This window comes from Meleagris gallopavo, chromosome 1 (assembly GCF_000146605.3).
Source record: "Meleagris gallopavo isolate NT-WF06-2002-E0010 breed Aviagen turkey brand Nicholas breeding stock chromosome 1, Turkey_5.1, whole genome shotgun sequence".
NCBI classification, from domain to species: Eukaryota; Metazoa; Chordata; class Aves; order Galliformes; family Phasianidae; genus Meleagris; species Meleagris gallopavo.
Genome location: NC_015011.2, coordinates 125,455,234 through 125,477,089, shown reverse-complemented (window position 1 = coordinate 125,477,089; position 21,856 = coordinate 125,455,234). Strand labels below are relative to the sequence as shown.

The following is a 21,856-nucleotide window of genomic DNA, read 5'->3' as shown; positions in this document are numbered from 1 at the left end:
CGTGCTGGCCGTGACGGCTTCGCGGTGGGGAGCCGCGTGTGCCCGGCCGCGCTGCTCTCTTGCTGCCCGCAGATGTGTACAGCTGTGCTTTCCCCTCAGGTATGTCCTCCGTGAAGATCGAGTGCATCGGGAGTGACCGCTACAGGCTCGGGGAGTCTCCGGTGTGGGACGAGAAGGAGAACTCGCTGCTGTACGTGGACATCACGGGCAGGAAGGTGTGCCGCTGGGATGCGGCCAGCGGGCAGGTGCAGGCTGTGTCCGTGGGTAAGGAGCTGCTGTGATGCTTGGTGGTGCAAGTTCTTTGAGTTCTTTACAGAGAGAGTGGTGAGGTGCTGGAACAGGCTGCCCAGAGAGGTTGTAGATGCCCCGTTGCTGGAGGTGTTCAAGGCCAGCTTGGATGGGGCCCTGGGCAGCCTGGTCGAGTATTAAATGGGGAGGTTGGTGGCCCTGCCTGTGGCAGGGGGGTTGGAGCTTCATGATCCTTCAGGTCCTTTCCAACCCTGGCTATTCTGTAATCTGGAAGCATTGTTTCCCAAACTCCTTTCCCCTGACCTGGCTGCAGCAGTGCCGCTGCCCACCCTCTGCATCACTGGCTTGGGCCGCATCTGTGTGATCATAGAATTATAGAGCTGTTGGAGTTGGAAGGGACTCTTAAAGGTCCAACCACCCTGCAATGAACAGGGACACCTACAGCTACATCAGATTGCTCAGAGCTCCATCCACCACTTCTCTGGACAACCTGTTCCAGTGCCTCACCACCCGTATTGTAAAAAAAACTTCTTCCTTATACCCAATTCAAATCTCTTTTAGTTTGAAACCATTTCCCCTTGTCCCATCACAACAGACCATGCTAAAGAGTCTGTCCCTTCTTCCTTATAGTCCCCATTTAGATACAGAAAGGCCGCTCTCAGGTCTCCTGATCAGCCTCTGCAAACGTAGGAGGGATAGCAGCTGAAGTAGCTGCTCTTCAGGTTTTTTTTTGTTTTTTTGTTTTTTAGCTTCCTTCCATTTTCTCTGTTTAGTAGTAAGATAGTCATAATGAATAGCTGTGCCTTTGAGGATATCATAATTTATAGACAAGAGAAAAAAGAACACTCAGAGAGTGTCACGTAGTTAAAATAGTGGGTTGATGTCCGAAGTAGAAAATGAGAGAAATGATGCATTACTGAAGCTCACAGAGAATTACGGTAGCCCCACAGTTAGCAACAGCTTCAGATGCCCTTTAGACACCGCTATGGCCGTACAGCCACCTTCCTGTGCAGCTCAGAATGGTGTTGCAAAGAAGGGCAGTTCCAATGGATGCTCCTCAGCAAAGCCCTCTAGGTGGCTGCGGCCAAGCCAGATGTGAGGGCTAGAATGGTTGCTTACACTGTGTTTATGTGGAGCAGTGTGGTGGCTGCTTCCATCTTTCCGGCCTGCTGTACCCTTTCTCCTGCAGTGCTTTATCAGGAAGAAGAAAGCGGCACCCACTTGCCAGCATAGCTGAGCCAGGACTACCTGCAGCTTCAGCAGTGTGCTCATACACCTGAGTGGGACAGTTAGCCATGCTGAACCTGGAATGAGTGCTGCTCCTCAGAGTTTTGGGGCTGGTGGCACTGTGATCCTGCAGCTTGGGGAGACAAGGGTGCCATATCGATACACTGCTGCCTGTGCTGCACGTGTACATCCTCAGCAGGGCCCAGCAGAGCTCCTGGCATCCCTGGTTCATTCAGTGGGCCATATGAAAAGGTGAATGTGCCCTCTTTGCAAATAGAGGCATGGAGAAAGCAAAGGTCTGGGAAGTACTGGAGTGGCTGGAACACTTCGCACCCTAAAGCTCTGCCCTTGTGTTGCTCCCCATTCCCCATGCACACATGCAGTTGGGCACGGCCTGCATCATGTTTCTTATGTGGTAGTGTCTCTGGTGGGGCTACAAACCAAAGGGTGCCACGAGCTGGTGGCCAGCAGGAAGCAGCTCCTTTTGGCAGCATGGATGGCTTATGGTGGTTGTAAGCATTAGCAAACTATATCTCTACAAAGCTATAAATACAGCAAATGTTTTAGTTAGAAAGTTGGTGATCAGTCCCATGCATATTCCTAAGGCTTTTCTGTTAAATTCTATCTCAGATTTTATTGCTCTATTTAAAGTTGCTCTCCTTTATGTTGCATCTGATTGGAGACTTTTACAGAGATGTTATCTTCACGCTCATTTCTTCTTTTTTTTTTTTTTTTTAAATTTAACTGCTGTATATTAATCTGCCATTACTGGCACTTTCCTCCCTTCCTGTTTTTAGATGCTCCTGTGAGCTCTGTGGCTCTTCGGAAGTCGGGGGATTATGTCATCACGCTGGGAACCAGGTTTGCTGCTTTGAAATGGAAGGAGCAATTGGTAACCACCATTGCTCAGGTGGACAGAGATAAAGCAAAGAACCGATTCAACGATGGGAAAGTAGATCCTGCAGGGAGGTATTTTGCAGGTATGCTGCATCTGGTTCCTTTCTGTGGCTGCTCAGTGCTTGCCCTGCTCCTCCTCTGTGGTTTTACTGTCAGCATGCAGCAGTCAGTTGGAGATGTAGTATTGGTTTGTACTCAATACATATATAAAAATACAAATTATATAGTTCACGTATGTTTTTATATGTAGTTTATAGCAAGGATTTTTTGTCTTCCATTTTTCAGTCCCACTTAGAAATGTATTTGGATCACCTGGTCACCACCTAATCAGGATTCTTTTTGTAAAAAGAGGGCTGCTATTCAGTGCAGTTGGAAGGGACCCTTAAAGGTCCAACCTCCCTGCAATGAACAGGGTCTAGGTCTGCCTAGTTTAAGACACCTTGTCTTCACCCTGTTGGTATGCTCATTTTGAGTTCTGACAAAGTGCGAATGGAAATACTGGAGCACAGAGAGGAGAAGGCCTAGGAGTATCTTATCCACGGCTGTAAGAACCTGGTGGGGTGATGGGAAAGGAGGGGAGATCTGGATTCTGCTCAGTGGTACTTGGGACAAGAGGTTGTAGATTGACATTAAGGAAATTGTGTGTAAATGTAAGAGAACTGTGTTGCTTGTCATCTGTTAGGATGGTCAGGCAGTGGAGCAGGTTTCCCACAGCAGCTATGCTGTCTCCATCTCTGGAGATATTCAAGACCAGACTGACCTTGGTCTTGAGCAACATGCTCTGAGCAGGAGTGAGACTAGATGACAGCCAGAGGTATCTTCCTGTCTCAGCCATCTCCTGGTTCTCTCCTGGCTTTAAGAGCACTGCTCGGTGCACCTGCTGTGCAGTTAGGTCTTCAGGTTTACCTTAGCCTGCTTTTCTGCATCCTCTCAAGAACCACTGTCAGCTGACAACATAGGTCCACAAAGATTAATTTTTGTAAGACAGTTTCTGAGGGAAAGTATTTCCTACAATACAAAATGTTAAGGTATGTTGGAAATTAAGTGTTGCCAACACCTTTATTTTTGAAAGTAAAAGGATTTTGCAGAAGTTGGACTGCATGCCATTTCAGCAGTCAAAACAAAGGTTGTGTTTTGTCATCTGCTAGATGCGAGCACTTCTGAAATCTGCCTTCCTCTTTGGTTCTTCCCTGAATTTCTGAAGCCCCTGCGCTGCTCCCTTCTACTGTTAGTGTGGGCATCGTCACAGCGAGGGGCTGCCACCAAACCCTGTTCATTCCCTTTGAACCTGCTTTCTGCCCTATGGCCCTGCACAGGTACGATGGCTGAAGAGATTCGACCCGCAGTGCTGGAGCCTCGCCAGGGCTCCCTGTACACTCTTTGCCCTGACCACTCTGTGGTGAAGCACTTTGATCAGGTGGACATTTCCAATGGGCTGGACTGGTCGCTGGATCACAAAACCTTCTTTTACATTGACAGCTTGTCCTACTCAGTGGATGCCTTTGATTATGACCTCCAAACTGGAAAAATTGGTACGAACCGTGGTATTTTAAAGTAGTCATTTGTGTCTGAAGATTGTGGTGTTAGTTTTCATTCTGGTTACTACCAAGATGATGAATTATGTTCTGAGCTTCGCGTGCGCTTCTTCACAATCCTCCTTAGAACAAAGCAGCAGAAGCCATATTAAAATTCATCTGTGCCCCCATAGGTCTATATCTCAAACAAACCAGAGGCAATTGCTAGGATAAAATATTTCAATTGCGTGATGGAGTTTGAGTAGTAATCTGGACTCCTGTTACTAAACATGATCTGATCTGATCTTCCTGTATAAAAAGGGCAGTGTTCCTTGTATGCTTAGATTTCTGTGGCTGCATGAGGCTAGCTTTTCAAAACTGCTGCTAGGCTTCTCTAGATTTTTTTTCACCCTATTTTCTTTTTTAAATCCCAAGCAGACAGATCTTAGCAACAGCTGGAAATCGGTAACTCAAAAGTCTTCTTCCTTCACTCATTTAAAACAAAGCAAAACAAGCCCATAAGGGCTCCTACATGCTTGGGCAAAACAAAAATTTGACTTGGACTAAGAAATTGCTTTTGAATGCACAGACTGCAGGATTTTGCCTTAAAAGAATCCTGACAATTTGAAATATTGTTAATTTTAAAACATTTTAAATCATTTTAGGTGTAGCATCTTGTCCTGATGTGTTTACTACGTTTTTGGTTTATGATTTATTTTTTCTTTAGGAAATGGTGTGGTTCTCCCTCCTTCCCCCTGCTTATTTTTCTGTGGGCAATCTGATAATCCCTGGGAGCACAAAGGAAACTCATTAAAAGCATTGCAACATATGAGAAACATTGAAGTTGTCAGAGCATAAAATAAACAATGTTGGAAAGTTGGTTTTAATTTTCTTTAATAACAGTGGATAGAAGTTCAGATAGAACTATTTGTTTTTAAGTTGACAGTGTGCCTTTGAAGTTATTGCTTTTCCTAAATCTCTGTTTATATAAACTCTCAGTTTATGTAGCTGAAGGTCAGTTTTGTGTTGTAACACTGATAATTGGCATGTTTCAGCAGTCTGATGAAAATCTCCAGTTCTCTGACTGGAAGCAAGCCATACTTGAAAGAATTCAGTCTGCTTTCAGAATACGTAGTTCATGTTCTGAATATATATATATTCATATATATATATATTTATTTTAAAATAATTAATTTATATTCTAAATCATTAGTTTTTATTCTAAATATGGAGCATGAGTGATACACCATAAGAGAGCATCTCTTAGTTGTACTTTTTGTTCTACCTTGCAGGCAACCGTAGGAGTATATACAAACTGGAAAAAGAGGAGAACATTCCTGATGGGATGTGCATTGATACAGAAGGCAAACTCTGGGTTGCATGCTACAATGGTGGGAGAGTGATTCGCCTCGATCCTGAGACAGGTGAGTCCTTGCAAAGACTGCATTAAAAAAAAAAAAAGTGAGTTTTTTCTTCTCTCCTCAACACAGATATGGTACAACTGTTATTCTTAAGTTTTTTTTTTAATTTTTAGTTAGTTTGGCTTTTTTTAGCAAGTGTCTTTTATTGCTTCTAGAAGTTAGCTTTGTAAATAAGTTTCCATTGTTCCCAGGCTCTGTTGTGTTGGAAAAGGTAAAGCTGCAGTGAGGAATTACTGTTACACATGTGAATTGTTTGAGTTAAAATAGAACATTTGAATAGAACATGAAAATAGTTAGACCTACGAAAATCATCAAGTCCAACTGCCTGATTGATTCAGGACTAACCAGAAGTTTAAACATATTATTGAGGGCATTGTCCAAATGCATTTCGAATGCTGACGGGTGTGGGACTCCAAGCACCTCTCTAGGAAGCCTGTTCCTATGTCTGACCACCTAAATGGTAAATACATGTTTCCTAATGCCCAGTCTGAACCTCCCCTTATGCAGCTTTGTGCTGTTCTGTCCTGACATCTGTTCCCAGGAGCAGAGCCTGGCATCTCCCTCTGCTTTCCCTACTCAGGGAACTGCAGGGAGCAGTGAGATGCAGCACCCAGCACTCTTTATTGAATTTCATGCCACTGCTGATTGCCCAATGCTCTAGTCTATCTAGATTCCTCTGCAAGGCCAGTTCCACACTTAGTATGGCATGACATGTATCTGTTCATCTCATAGCTGGGCTACTTGTTCAGAAGGATGCAGTGAGGGATGATATTGAAGGCCTTACTAGAATCAAGAAAGATTACATCCTCTTCATCTACCAAGCGTGTGACCTTCCTGTAGAAAGGTATCAAATCGCTAAGATAGGACTTTCCCTTGACGAACTCATGTGGATTATGCCTGATAATAGGTTTGTTCTTTAAGTGCCTTTTTATAGCACCCAGAACGATCTCTATAATTTTTCTGGGTACTGAGTTTAGGCTAACAGCTCTATAGTTTTGTACGTCTTCTTTTATACCCTTCTTGTAGCTGGGTGGAACATCAGCTGGCTTCCAGTCAGTGGGGATCTCACCAGGCTTCCTCAGTCTTTGGTGGACTGTTGAGAGTTGTTCAGCTATAATGTGCTGTCTTCTTCAGCACTCTGAAGTCCATTCCTGTCAGGCCTCATAGATTTCTGAACATTCAACTGTTACAAATGGTCCCTTACAGTTTCAGTGGCCAGAAATGGAAAGTCAGCACTCCCCCAGTCATGGTCTTCCAAGTCAGAGGATTGGGCAGCTCAAGATCTGTCATTAATATTAAAATATATATTAACATTAATATTAAAAACAGGCAAAAAAGGTACTAAATATGACTCCGACTTTTCCTGATCCCCTACTCGCTAGGTGACCATCTGCACAATCCAGTGTTTTCCTTAGGCCTCTTCTCACTCTTGACATATTTAGAACAACTTATTTTGTTGTCGGACACCACACTGGCCAGTATGACTTGTTGACACAATGAGATTGCCTGCTCTTGGGCTCTTGAAAGCTGGTTCTTAAAAATCAACCAGCTCTCCCAGACCCCTAAACACTCCAGAGCTGATTCCCAGGGTGCCAACTCTGCTGGCCCTTTTTCTCCTTACACCAAAAGTGTTGAACTCAGCTAATTCATTATCACAGTGGCCAAGATGGCCACCTACCATTGCTACCTACCATCAGCCTTCTCAGTTCTCAACAGCGGGTTCAGTAGGGCACCTTTCCTAGTTGGCTCGCTAAGTACTTGTAACAGGAAGTGATCTTCAGCCTTCTTTTGGAATTTTGCAGACTTACATGTCATGGCAGTATGATATTTTCAGCTGGTGTCCGGGAAGTTGAAATTTGCCATAAGGATGATGCCAGTGGATCCAAAAATTTCTCCTAGCTGCCTTTGGAGCAGCTCGTCTGTGTTATCACCCTTGGTAGGTAGGCAATAGCTAAGCATCCATAGTGACATCCTCTTGTATCCACCAAAGATTTACCATCCTCTTGCAACCTCTAAATTGAACATCATATTCACCTTTACTGGTAATAAATGGCGTGGAAAATTATTGATAAGCCATGAAATGATAATGGAGATTTAAGCCTTTTTTTTTTTTTTTTCTTGCTTTTTTAACATGGTGTTTTGTTTTGGGCACCCTGCTGAAGTTAATACAAGTTTCACATGACTCTGATGCCAGCAACATTTTTTTTTTATTGTTGAACGTTATTTGCATGATAAATTTTGCAACTGAAATCATAAAAAAAATATTTAATGAATCCCGCAGCATTTTATCATTCCCACAGTAATGTCTTGGGTGTGCCCATTGTCTGAGTCTGCCATGTATTGCTACTCCCATTTCATCTTTGGTGGTCTGCCAGGCATGATTTTGTCTGGGTATAAACTCTTGAAAAGCACTTGAGAAAGACTGAACCACACTGTCTGCAAGAGGCTAGTGGGTGAGAATGAGAACTTGTTTTTGACAAGTCTCAGACAGCTCAGGTTTGCATGATGCAGCGCAGGATCTGCTGTGCTGGTCCTGCTCTAACAGAAGTCATGGGGTTTTATGGGGCTGCAGACTAAGGGATGCCAGCATCCCTTGATGTGGGCCTGTTCTGCAGCATGCTGCAGAACCTGACGTGTGCACCAAGTAGGCTGCCAGCTCTCTTCTGACTCCTCCAGGGTCTTAACTGAGGTTCAGGTGGCCTTTTCCCTTCTCTTTTTTATTTATATCCATCCAAGGCTCTGCCAACCTGTGGAACTTCCTCCTGTCCTGCAGGACATAACCCCAGGAGGACAAAGCTCCAGCTGGGAGATCCCAGCAGCTCTGGGCAAGAAGACTTGTTGGTTTGGCATCTTTTCTAAATGTAGCTTCTGAGGTTCAGGGTGAAGCAGGTTTTCAGGTTGAGGCTTCTTTAGCCTAGATGGCTGCTGCCATTGGATTCAGGATGTGCTACAGGGAAAGGCTGTGCTGACTGATCCCACTGGCTTTCCAGGGGCTCAAAAGGGATGTCTAACTTGTGCGTGTGCCATCTCTTGTCCAGTCACTTAGTGATCTGGTTTTATGAAACCATGCCTTTTAATGGGAAATTAGTTATTTTCCAATTCTTCTTCAACAATAATTTTTTGTATCCCTTGATTGTACAGGGTTTCTGAAAGATTTGTTAAAGTTTTTCTCATCTAGAGACACCAAACATAAAAAAATACTTTTTTGGGTGGATTTCAGAGCATCCAGGTGTGGATTTTCTCACATCTCCAGGAAGATGTTGCTCATCTCAGAGTTTTGTAAACAGTATCATCCAGGCTGTTCCCCGCTGGGACCACTTTGCAGATGCAATCAGGGCCTCTTCCCTTATCTCATGGACTCATGCCTCTTCTCCTTTGATGCGTGTTTTCACCCTCTGAATACCCTTCCCTCTCCTTTTTGCTCAGACTTTGTGTCAGACAGTTTTTTTGGATGGCCTCTGGAGTGTTTTACAAGACACCACGTAACCCATATAGCGTTGTAATCTCTCCACTTCCAGCTGACTGAGTAACCACTAAGTGCTGCTGGAGCCTGTTGGCAGGATCATTGCCTTGGAACTCATTTTGGTCCTCGTCACTCCCAGGCAACACACAGGGCTTCTTCTCACCCAATTTTCTAAATATTTAGATAAATTTACTTTTCTCAGGGAAAAAAAAGAAGGAGGTAACTATATTTGTATATAACCTAAGCACCACTACACTGATAATGATTTTTTTTTTTTTAACTTATTTTGATTTTTACTTTAATCACTGTGGGTCAGTGTCAAAGAAGCTTGTTATGCAACATAAGGAATCTCAGAGTCAAACTTCCCTGTCTGTTTCACACAAGAGGTTCTTTCACCACTGTTAGCTTGCTATTTTCTTTCATTTATTTTGGAAATGAAAGCAAGACAGTATGAAAGTATCCAGCTCTTGTGTGAGGGCATTTAGTAAAACAAAAACAAACTCACACATCCCTCTCAGTCCAAGGTTTGGGTAGATGGGTTACATTCATGTCCCTTAGTCCTGCACCATGTGCCATACTGTAACTTAGGCTGCACAGCCAGTGTATCTTCTCACACCAAAACAGAGCCCAAATAATCCGTGGGGAGCAGCAACCCCAACCAGGTGTGTCTGAGCCAAAATTGTGGCAGAACTGTACCTATGGCTTAATTAACATAGAATCACAGAATCCTTTGAGTTGGAAGGGACCTTTAATGGTCATTGAGTCCAACTCTCTGGCAATGAACAGGGATACCTACAGCTACATCTTTCTTTTTCACTGTGCCTGTGCCCTGCTCAGTATTGTAGAAAGATGAAGCCATTTGGTGTGTGCTTCTGTCAGTTCTTTGCAGTTCTGATACTGCATTGCAGAAGACAAAAGCGCAGCTTGTTGGGCGAGGCAAAAGGTTTTAGAGGACATAATAAACAAGGCAAAAGTGCTTTGATAAACACATCCTGGGAAATGTTACCCTACTCGTAAGCTGACCAAAAAGTTCTCAGAGGTGTCCAGCAGACCCAGTTTTCCATTTTTTTTTCATTCTTTTGTAGAATTCCCAATATCAAGGTTGGTATTCTGCTGTTTCAGCACATCACTGAACAGTGTGTTACTGTAAGGGGACCAAGTCTTGTGCACACATAACTGAAGACCCAGGGAAATCATGTATTTTGTAAGGGATTCAAATGTATTTCTAGAAAGTGAAAGTCAGTTGTAGATAAACAAGACAGGCATGATGGCTACAAGCCATTATTATATTGCCCAGAATTTGGAGGAGTTGTAGAAAAATCTTCTTTGAAGTGTCTCAGCAGTCTTTTGGTTAACTCCAGAGGCAATCTGTTTACTTCTGTCATTAGGATGGTAGTTATTTCTTGGCATAATAAATGCATAATATTTATGGTAGCCCTGAGTTTTTTTGTAAACTTCAGACGTGTCCCATGATCTCTATTTTATGCAAGCTTTATTTGAAAGGTTATTAAAATTTCAGGAAAATCTTCTAGGAATTAATCTTCCTTAACTTCAGGCAGTGGCGGCGTAGCGAGAGCTGCACGAGCTCTGCTCGCTCCAGGCTTCCTTTGTAGTTAAAACAGAGAAGTCAGCAGGTCTGGGGCGGGTTTCATGTGACCTGTTTTAGGGAGGAATTAAATCCCATTTCCATTGCCTATATGGCAGCCTAGATGATGAGCTCAGATGTGGATGTCTGTGCTATGGATGTTAGCATTTAATTAGAGGACATGCTCTAATTTGGGATTTGGGTCGCGATTCATTTGTGATAACTGAGATTGAAACTTGTCAAATAACACCTGATTGGCAGCAGTGTGGCTAACAGAAACCTGTCTTCTGTGTCCCAGTGTCTATGAGTGTGCTGAAACACAGCATGGGACCTCCCAGGGCCTCCCTGTTTGCTTCTGTGGAGTGCCTGACTCCACATGGCTTATTTGCAATAATTTGTTTAAATTTTTTGCTGTAAGTAGACAAACAAGAAACAGCATGCATGCTTTTCTCCAGGAAAAAGAATCCAGACGGTGAAGCTTCCTGTTGACAAGACGACTTCCTGCTGCTTTGGAGGAAAGGATTATTCAGAGATGTATGTGACTTCTGCCAGCGATGGGATGGATAGAGAGTGGCTCTCAAAGCAGCCGCAGGCTGGTGGGGTTTTCAAGGTGAATGATTCTTTTTCCTTTCATTTTAGAAGGCCATTTTTTTCCTCCTGCACTTAGACAACACGACAGTTGGAGTGGTGGGAAGAGGGAGGAGGGTGGTTGTTAGAATGCCATTCATACATGTGAAGTTCATATTTTTGATTCCTGTTGCAGGAGGAGAAACTTAAATGTATTCAGAGATTTGAAAATGTTTCTTTGTTTAAAATTTATTACTGGCGACATCCATACTACCAAATAAAATGGATTGGGAAATGTTCTGTAGGCCCTGCAATACATGGCATATTGTAGCTGACAGTGCAAATTTCCTATGCCCTCACCTGTTCTTACTGCTCCCCTCCCAGGAGGGAGTTTTCTGTTTATTATGGGAAGCTGTTTTGTATCCTAAACAATGGCAGATAAAAACATCTGCTTTTATTTACTCTCTAGATAGTTATAACTAAATTCTCTCTTTAAAAAATACCTCACCTGAGGATTGTGTTTTAAAGACCCTGCACTTCTGTATAGATGGGGGGAATTACAGAACTATGGCTTGGCAGCATCTGAGAAGAGGCTTTTGGGGAATGGATGATGGACTGAGGAGTGGCCTCTGGCCTGTGATTGCTTAGTGTGTAAAGAGTGTGGGTTGAAATTCCAGCCTGTGTTAAGCTGGATACACAGCGCAGTAGTATGTCGGGTTGGACACCATCCTTTTCTAAATTAAAGCAGTTCTGATTGTGAAAGAAGAGTGTTCCATAGTGGTGACTTACTGCATTTATCTTTTTTTTCCCCCTCTCTTTTTTTTTTGGTAGATCACTGGGCTTGGCGTGAAAGGAATCCCACCATATCCATTTGCGGGTTAGATGTGCGCTCTTCGGAATGGATTCAAGAAAACTGACTTAAGTAAGACAAGTCAGAAGGTCTTATCTGGGTGTTCAGCATCTTTTGCCTTGAAACCATAATTACGCTATCTCATCAAGAAAGGATGAAAAACTAATGAAATATGTGGAATATTTTTAGACTGAGGTATCTGACGGTATATTTTGTTGTAGTAAAAGATTCTCACGCTAATAAAGTATTGGATATTGTAACTTTCTCCTCTAGTGAAATAATTTGTTTCCCGAGCGACCTGGACAGGCTGGAGAAGTGGGCCCATGAGGTTCAGTAAGGCCAAGTGCAGGGTGCTGCACTTGAGTTGGGGCAATCCCAGGTATTTATACAAACTGGGGAAAGATCTCCTCGAGAGCAGCCCTGTGGAGAAGGACTTGGGAGTCCTGGTGGACGAGAAGCTGGACATGAGCCAGCAGTGTGCGCTTGCAGCCCAAAAGGCCAACTGTGTTCTGGGCTGCATTAAAAGGGTGGCCAACAGGGAGAGGGAGGTGATTGTCCCATTATACTCAATTATTGTGAGGCTCCATTTGGAGTACTGTGTCCAGGCCTGGGGCCCCCAGCACAAGAAAGACATGGATCTCTTGGAATGGGTCCAGAGGAGGGCCACAAAAGATGATCAGAGGGCTGGAGCACCTCTCCTGTGAGGAAAGGTTGAGGAGACTGGGCTTGTTTAGCTTGGAAAAGAGAAGGCTCTGGGTAGACCTCATTGTGATCATCCAGTACTTGAAGGGAGCGTATAAACAGGAAGAGGAATGGCTGTTTACAAGGGCAGATAGTGATAGGACAAAGAGGAATGGTTTTAAACTGAGACGGGAGATTTAGGTTAGATATTAGGAGGAAGTTTTTCACACAGAAGGTGGTGACACACTGGAACAGGTTGCCCAAGGAGGTTGTGGATGCCCCATCCCTGGAGGCATTCAAGGCCAGGCTGGATGTGGCTCTGGGCAGCCTGGTCTGCTGGTTGGCGACCCAGCACATAGCAGGGGGGTTGAAACTAGATGATCGTTGTGGTCCTTTTCAACCCAGGGCACTCTATGATTCATGACTGTGATTCTATGAAAGTTTTTTCTTTCTGTTGTTTATTCTCCTACCTCATTTGCAGTTTGCTTCATGTTTACGGGAGAGGTGACAGCACTCTCACTGGTGTGAGAGGTCCTCTTGGAGTTGGGTTTGTCATTGCCAGCCAAGAGGCACAAAGATACACAGGGCCCAAACCCCCTATCCTCTGCTCCATGTGTGGGGGGCTGCAGGCAGGCACGTTGGGCACACACCTCTGTACCCGCTGCTTTGGGAAGGTGGGCAGGCACAGGAGACTTACCTAGAAATTATAGGAAGACATGCTCTCCCTTTCACAAGGTCACATGCTGCACTTCTTCCAGCCAGTTTCAGAGGCACCGAGTGGTGAGGAAGAGCCCACTCTGCTGACAGAGCTGTGCTTACCACGTTGCCAAAACCTGGCTGCACTCCAGCAGCCCTCAATGCCAAAGCAAGAGCTGCCTCCAGCATCCTGGGAAGTGGGACGTATTCCAACTGGAGCTTCCTGACAGAGCATGGGCCTACAAATGGTCCGAGCAGTTGCCGCTGCCCAGCCTTTCCCTCCCACCTGCTGGCTCCCTCCATGGGGAAGGCTTCCTGGCTTTTGTTCAGTCTCTGTCTTATTAATGGCACTTACTTGATTTCGTGTTGGGTTGAGCAAGAGCCCAATGACAGGAGAAACTGTATCAGGAGGAGCAGCTGCTGTGCCCTGAGGGGTTTTTCATCCTCGTGACCAAAATCTATAGTCATAGGTGAAGCGTATTTATTCCCAACCAAGCTGGGGAAATCTCAAATAATCCTTTGCAGGTAAAAGGGCTCTGCCAGAATTAAAGCAGGTAGCACTGTGTGCCGGGGGAGCTGCAGCTCTGCCCAGCTGAAGGTCGGGAAGGGACCATCTCAGTCCTACAGAAAGGTGAACCCTCAAGAAGGTCCTCCTCTGGTTTTTGGACAGCAGCGTTGAGTGGATTTCTGCTGAGGTGAGTGGCTGTCTGGAGTGTGTTAGTGACTGTGTTTTCACGAGCTCTAACCATGTCGCTTGTCACCAGGACAGCACTACTGGCTGGAGGAGGGAACTGTCTAGCTGAAGAAAGACTTTAAGGGCTGGGGATGGTCAAATTATATGCAGAGCAAAGTTTCCAGAGGGAGTAAAGTTGAAGTGTACTCTAAGGAGAAGAAGCTATGCAAGTGTAATTCAGGGTCTAGTGAAAAAAGGAGAGGAGCGACAGATTTGCTGAACACTTGCATAGTCGCAGTAACAAATTCAGTGCTATTGTCTGAGTGCATGCCTGTAGGTAACACGAGAGAAATAGCAGTATTTAAATACTGCATTAATATGCATGGTGTGCTAGTGCTTCGCTACACTCCCCCAGCTGCATTGCTGGGAAGAGCTGGGGCCTATAAGAAGCAGCACCAGAGCAGATCAGCAGGGCTGGAGCCCAGCAGGAAGCACTGCAAGGGAGCAGGGAGCCCCAGACACAGGTACAGGTACAGGTACAGGTACAGGTACAGGTACAGGGGTGTGTGGCCAACTTTGCTTTACATTCATGCTTTGCAAACTGACAGAGTTAGAGGCAGATTAAAGTGCATAGTGGAGGTTGCTGCATGTTTGCACCACTTGTGCCCAGGGACCGCAAAGCGTCTGAGATGGCCTCTGGGAAGGCAGAAATGGACTGGGGGCAGAACTTTGTTGGGGTCCAGGTGCACCAGTGAGTACATCATGTCTGGGGTGGTGTGAGGACGTCTTCAGTGCTGTAGGCCTGGGGGTCCCTGGGCAGGGGGACAGCAGGAACCTCCAGTTGCACCCAAGCTGCTTGCTGACCAGGCAATGTGCGCAATTTGCTTGTTACTGTGTAAAGGAAAAGTTTTCCTGCCTTTGCATGACTTGGCTTGTATGTGGCGGGGGAGGTCAAGTAACCAGAACAAAAGAGCTGAGCAGGAAATATGGTTTTCTCCATTAAAATTCCTTTAGGAAAAATGCTAGTGGGAAATTTATATATATATATTTATATATATAGAATGATATATAGAATGGTGTGTGTATATATATAATTCTACATGAAATCTTCAGAGGTATAATTGTATAATTTTAGGTGGAAAGAAAGTATGATGCAAAATGAGTAGTGCCGCAAGGTAGATATTAGGAAAAATGCCTTCTCAGAAGGATTGGTGAGGCAGCGGCACAGGCTGCTCAGGGAGGTGGTGGAGTCACCATCCCCGGAGGTATGGATGTGGCACTGAGGGGCATGGTTAGCAGGCATGGTGGGGATGGGCTGGTACTTGGACTGGATGATCACTGAACTCTTTTCCAACCTTAATTTTACGATTCTGTGGTAGAGGTGGAAGGTCCGTGCTGTGGTGCAGCCTGGGGCTTATCCTCAGCTCAGGCACAGCTGTGAGAGCTTGGCAGGAGCTGGAGCTGGGAGTGCTACTGGCTTTGGTGAGGAACGTTAGAGCGTCTCTGGCTTAGGGCTCTAAAGTTGTTATCTCTGGGTTTGAAACAATGATGACTGTGATCTAACTCAGTTATTTACTTATCTGGGTGAATAATTTGACCATCAGCTTAGAGTGTTTGTTACGTTCTTTCATAGGTAAGGAAATGCATTGCTTCCGTGTGCCAGTTCAGGACAGGCTCCTGCCACGGGCCAGGATGCCATGGGTGGCCCTGGCTTTCTCCCAGCCATGTCCCTGCCATGTTCCTGTCTGCTCCTCACATCGTTATTACCTTTGAATCATAAAATACCCCTAGTTAAGAGGATCATCAAATCCAACTCCTGACTCCATACAGGACCACCCTCCCTCTGCAGGGCAGGTTGGGCGGGAAAAGGCACTCTGCATCACCCACCTGCACTTCCATAGACCAAAAAATGGCCGATGCCAGACAAGGGAGAAAAAATAAAGTCTGGGAAGCCACCCCCACACACCTTTTTGTCACCCGAAATACTCATTTGCACCTAAATTGGGGAAGATGGGGCTGGCCCCAGGGCACGTGTGGGGTGCAGTGTCTCTCTTCCTCTCCTGCTCTCATGACACAAGAAAACACTGAGCAAGGATTTTTCCCATTGTATATTGTGCTGCTCACCCGCTCGGCCCGCGGCCTCACTTGCTGACTGCATGGAAAGCACGGCCGGCTTCCTGCCTGCTGCTGATAGCATCAGCTCTTACTCATTTTTAATCAGCTCTGAAAACAGCAGCCAGTTTCATGCTGGAAAACAGGCATTGGCCCTAGTCCTGCAACCCTTTCCTCGGCAGGTGTGTTGTTTTGATTACCCACGGAGTTTCACATTGTTGCCCTACAGCTTGATGGAAGCGCTCAGCTGCTTGGCCCAGGGAAGATGGTGCTTACAATTCCTCGCTGTACACGGCTGCTGTTGCTCTGCTGTCTGTTGTCTTGTGCAGAACTTTGGCTTGAAATTCAAAATGGAATGATGTCTGCTGACAGGGGAGGGAGTAAAACAGAAAGGGATCCTTGTAAGGCCAGTTATTGACTTGAATTGGCTTTGCTTTTCATTTTCACGTGGATGTTTTGACATTAGTTCTTCATTCCTAAGAGGAAATAACGTGTACAGCCTCATTCTCGTAATGGATTCAGGAGGCTGAAATGCTGATGACATTCTGCAGAGAGGATACAGCCAGAGTGATCGGGATGTTTTTAGCCTCTTCTGTTCTTTTTGGGGAGAATATGGCAAGATTTGGTGGTTTCTGCTTGGAAGTATTATTTTTTTTATTGCACGCTCATTGCTGACACGTTAGTGCTGTGGGCAGCAGCTGTGAGGTGCTGCACAAAATGGAGTTTTAGGAGTTTTTTTCTGGCATCTCACAGTGTATTTGGATTTTACTTTAGACATAATGTTGTCTGCGTCTTCAGTGAAGTATAGTGTCAAAGCAGAGATCCAGAGATGCTCTGTACATATTGCAAATAGAAGGCATATAGACATAGCAGTTGGGCAAAGAACCAATGAGATCAAATAACTACCAATCCCGTACCCTAATGTGTACAGACAAAATTGCTTCTTAGTGATTAGTGTGTTGACTCTGCACTCTCAGAATCTTCTTCGTATACTGTTTCTGGGGAGAGAAGGTTATATTCTAGGACAAAACCAATTGTCTTGACCTCACCTTAGGACCAAAGAGCGAGAACGGTCCATGCTTCCAAAATATGAGCATTTTCGCTCATGGTGATTACTGGCTCTTCCCACTTAACTTTAAGCTGTTAGTGCTAATGAATTATCAGCAAATCTTATCCTCAGCTCACCTGCTGGGAAACAATGCCTGCAAAACAATAGTAGGCTATAGGAAGAGTATTGTGTCAGGGGCTGGCCAGCTTCCAGGGCACATCTCTCATCTCTAACGGGTGGGTGCAGCAGTGACACCTCTGTCAGCGCTGACTGTGGGAGCCAAGGCCCCCTCTGTTTTGCAATAGCTGTGTAAAGGAGGTGATTGCTCAAACCAGAGCAGGTAGGATAAAACCTGAGACCACAGAAATGTCACAGGAGCCTCCTATATTACTCCACTGTTTGGGATTTGAGAGACTTTGCCAGTCACAAATTCCACTTTTAAGCACTGTCAGGATGAAAAATGCACACACTGGGAGCTTTTCATAAAATCAGTTCCTGACTCTCTTCCCCTCAGGCCATGTCCTCTTCCATCAGAATTGAATCTGTCATGAAGGAGAAGAACCGGATGGGAGAATGCCCGGTCTGGGAAGAACGGGAGAACGCGCTCGTCTATGTTGACATTAATGGCCAGAAAGTCTGCCGCTGGAGTGCGATCAGCCATGAGGTGCAGTGCGTGTCTGTGGGTAAGGACACAACTGTCGTGGGTATTCACTTGTCTCAGGAGTCTCCTCTGTGTCTGCAGAGGGAATGGCTTAGTCCCAAGGGCTGTGCGTTCCCTGAAGGTGGGGATATTTGAAGGATGTGGAGATGGCAAGATGTGGTCCTTGAAGATGTCGCAGAGGTGACTGGAGAAATGTTGCCTTTGCTCTGTTTGCATCAACTGGGCCTTTCTTGGGCCAGGGGTGCCCTTGGAGAGGTGGGGGAGGTCAGGGCTGCTGGTCGGCCCGGAGGTAACCATCTTTTCCTGCTCCCTCTCACCCACAGATGCCCGTGTCAGCTCTGTGGCCCTGCGGCAGCGTGGGGGCTATGTCATCACCCTGGGGACCAGGTTTGCCTTTCTGGACTGGGACACCCAGAAGGTCACCACCATCCTCGAGCTTGAGCAGGATAAACCCAACAACAGGTTCAATGATGGCAAAGTGGATCCAAAGGGGAGGTATTTTGCTGGTGAGTCCCTAGCAGAATTTTCCTCTGGAGCAAAGAGAAACCAATGACGGTGTGTTTTATGTAGTGCATTTTATTCCATGTCAACTCCTTTGTTGAGTTCCCCACAAAAACCACTGTCGCCAGTGTGGGCGATCTTGTGAGTGCTGTGCTCAGCTGCTGCTTCAGCCTCCGATCACCCAGAGGAGGAGGACATGCAATCCTGAATCCTTTGATCTAGGTGAGGGCAGGGGCTGCCCACAAGGATTGTCAGGCAGGAAGGCTCTGCTTCTACTTGGCAGATGGCATTTCCCAAAAACCTGCAGCATGTGGGAAATGATGCTGGCAGAAAGCCTCTGGCTGCCACTGGTTGCAATGCAGCCAGGGTGCCCCTGTGCTTGTTTTCCTCTCAAGCACAGCCATCCACAGCGGGAGCAGAGAGCGACTGATGAGAGAGGAAATGGCCCCACACTTTATCTGCTAGCCAGCCATGTCGTCCTCTTTTGTATTTGCTAAAATCAGCAAATACCTTTGGCTCCCAGTTATACTTTAGGGATGATGCGTCACTGGACTTAAGAGTGAGAATAGGAGAGAAATTCAAGAAAATCTGCTTTGTACACCTGCTCCTAGCTGTGCAGAGTGGATCAGTGATTTCAAAAGCAGCTATGGCCAAATGTTGTAAAAGTAACTCAGAAATCTTACAGTATATGAGACCAACTGAAACAGATTGTCGCAGCTGAAAGAAAACGTAAATACTCCTTATCGCAAGCTTACTACCCCTCATTGCTGAATTCTCTCTTTGGAAAAGGTGAATCAGAACTAAACAATGAGTGCAACACTGAAGAGTAATTTGATTTTTTAAAAATCTCAACTCTGTTATTTCTTTACTGTTTTTCGAGGAAGCCATGTGATTTACAGCACCTATATTTTGAGGTCACAGTGCATTTGAATAATAAAAGTAGCCCACAAAAAAAAACAAGAGCATATGACACTTGCCTGCATCCTTTTTTTTCTTTGAGGGCTGTAAGCAAAACCTCAGCCTTTGGTGTCTTGTGGCTTTGTTCTCACTCTTGCTGCCTAAGACTGAAAGCTCACGGACATGCAGAAACTCGTCCTGCCATTGGCCAGGATCACTTCCCAAGAACAGCTCCTCTTCTCTATCTCACCATTCTGACAGCACCCAGTTTGCCCCATTCTCACTGCCATGAGGAGATAATTTTTCTCTTCTTCTTCCACCCTGCTGTTTCCCACATGGCTTTTACCACCCTCTGGTGTATAGGACCTCTCCAGGCCCATTTCTACAAACTCTCCATCCCACAATGTCTCCACAGTTCAGCTGCTTTGTCACCGAGTGTTACCTTGGGTTGGAGATGTTCTCATTATTTGAGACTACCTGGGAAATGTATACTATTGCACTAGAGCATTCAATATCCAGTGAATAATAGCTGAAGTCACTAAAGCTTAAAGGAGTGTGACAACAATGCCTGTTGCTAGGACTTCTTGCTAAAAGTTAAAGGAAGCTTCTGGCCAAGCAGGTTCCTGTGGGAACAAGCTTTTCCATCCTAAGCAACACTTCTCCTGCTTTCATTTCAGGCACGATGGCTGAGGAGACAGCACCAGGGGTCCGAGCAAGACGGCAAGGGGCTCTCTATACTCTTTTCCCTGACCTATCAGTAATAAAACAGTTAGACCAAGTGGACATCTCCAATGGTCTGGATTGGTCCCTGGACCACAGGACCTTCTTTCACATTGACAGCCTGGCGTACGCTGTGCATGCCTTCAACTATGACTTATGCACTGGAAAGATTGGTACACACACTTTTTTGAGTTCTCAAGGAGTGTTTTTGCTCTTTATGCAGCAAGGCTGGGGAGTGTAATATGTTGTGGTTTATCTGATCTCATATCTTGTGGTTACAGCTTCTTAGCAGGCTGACTGTGATTTTTCTTGAGTTTAGTTATATGGCAGGTGCACTTGGTGAACTATCTTTTGGCAGTCCTTTGACTTTAGCACTTTCAGCTGGATAGATGGCTTGTGTTTAGAACAGTCCCCAAGGAGCTGCAGGGATGAAGCCATTTATCCTGGGAATTAGATTATGCTAACAAGGGTGCTGTTTATTCTCGACTGCCATCTACTGGAATGCTTCAATTATTTTCACTTCATAAACGTGAATGCAGAATTAGCATGCAAGTATGTCACAGAAATGTATTTTAAAAAACAAATTATCATTGCTACTCATTTTCTCATTTTCAGTTTCTCATTTCTGAAGGTAAAATTATCTGAAGATGTTGGATAAATTTCACATAAAGTCATTTTCTAAACAAATATTTTTTATGCAGAAAGGAAATTCAAATATGAGCTTGACTGATAGAACCTCAGTCAAAACTGTGAAGTATTTTTGGGCTGTATCAAGCTGTTATGCTCTGTGGGAGTTGGAACAGCTGAACTTTCATCCCTTGTGCTCCGGTCAGTGTGACCTTGGTGTAATCATGGGTGAAAATCATACAAAATAATTGCAATTGCTCAGATTGCTGCTTTTTCTGCTGTCCAAATTTTAGGAGAAAGGATTTCTAAAACAGATTTGATGAAGATTTTCTCCCCAAAATATGAAATCCCAATGTTCCCTGTCCTGCCTACGTTTGGTGCAGGCCCTGTGCCGTAGCCCATGTGATACCCAGGCCTAATCAAAATGGAGGGCTTTGCTGGCCCTCAAAATAAGTGCAATTCTTGATCTTTGCTTGAGAGAGAGAGATAATTACTGATATTCAAATTCAGGGATGCCTTGCTCATAACGAGACACTCCTGGAGAGCTGTCTCATGCCTCTCCTGCAGCCTGCCCCAGACTGGTGTACCACTTGGAGGAGGAGGAGCGGATGCCCGACGGGATGTGCATTGATGCAGAGGGGAAGCTCTGGGTGGCCTGCATTGATGGAGGAAGAGTGATCCGCATCGATCCAGAGACAGGTGAGATTTGCTCCGAGGACAGCCTGCCTGAGCAGCCAGGCCTCCAAGGGCACCTCTGGAGGAGACCACTCCTGAGCTTGGCTCCACAGCAAGGGCAGTGCCTTCTGAGTAAACAACCATAGCTATGATACCTTCGCTCATGGTGATTTCACATTTACATCCTCCCTGTAAAAAGGGAATTGGAAACTCTCGTATTTTTTCCAGGAAAAAGAATCCAAACTGTGAGGCTGCCGACTTCAAGGATCACCTCCTGCTGCTTTGGAGGAAAGGACTACACGGAGATGTACGTGACGTCTGCCTACGATGGGCTGGACGAGGCCACCCTCGCCAAGGAGCCTCAGGCAGGAGAGATATTCAAGGTGATGGGATTTGAGATCTTTCTGTAAATTAGACCTCTCAGGCCTGCAGCTCCTATGTTCGCCTGTTTATATAGCATGTTCTGTAATATACTGTAAGGAAATAAGTCACCAGAGCAAAACTTTGCATCCCATTCCGCCAGATTGTGATATATATATATTTTTTTGGATGTTAAAAGTGGGCTCTACATTTTAAATAATTAACAATCCACATTTTTTTTTCCAGGGCTCTTAAATCCAAAGGTTTTTTTCTGTCTTCATTTTTCAGTCCATCTGCTCTACAGTTGCGTTTGCTATCGTTCCTTGGAGGTTGCCCATAGTGTAGAAAGGAAGGGCTATTAGTGAGGGAAATGGAAAAAAATTAAACTGTATTATCAGTTTGGCAATAGATGAAGACGTTCTAGGAGAGATG

The 21,856-nt window shown here is 45.2% G+C and overlaps 2 protein-coding genes across 3 annotated transcripts; both read left to right on the top strand.

Annotated features, from left to right (window-relative positions):
• Window positions 1–76: 76 nt before the first annotated feature.
• On the top strand, window positions 77–12,038 carry RGN (regucalcin). The gene is made up of 6 exons (XM_010727013.2): window positions 77–264; window positions 2,274–2,456; window positions 3,690–3,905; window positions 5,180–5,311; window positions 10,812–10,966; window positions 11,755–12,038. The coding sequence occupies exons 1-6, from the start codon at window positions 102–104 to the stop codon at window positions 11,803–11,805; spliced, it is 900 nt and encodes a 299-aa protein (XP_010725315.1). The 5' UTR covers window positions 77–101; the 3' UTR covers window positions 11,806–12,038.
• Window positions 12,039–13,541: 1,503 nt separating this feature from the next.
• LOC100549042 (regucalcin-like) lies at window positions 13,542–21,650 on the top strand. 2 transcript variants are annotated; one of them, XM_019622597.1, is made up of 6 exons: window positions 13,542–13,845; window positions 17,498–17,666; window positions 17,968–18,150; window positions 19,720–19,935; window positions 20,957–21,088; window positions 21,293–21,650. In XM_019622597.1, exons 2-6 carry the CDS (start codon window positions 17,501–17,503, stop codon window positions 21,472–21,474), a joined length of 879 nt encoding a protein of 292 aa, XP_019478142.1. In that variant the 5' UTR covers window positions 13,542–13,845; window positions 17,498–17,500; the 3' UTR covers window positions 21,475–21,650. The 2 variants fall into 2 exon arrangements, with proteins under 2 accessions (XP_019478142.1, XP_019478139.1); XM_019622594.1 differs by lacking the exon at window positions 13,542–13,845 and adding an exon at window positions 15,941–16,117.
• The last annotated feature ends 206 nt before the right edge of the window (window positions 21,651–21,856 follow it).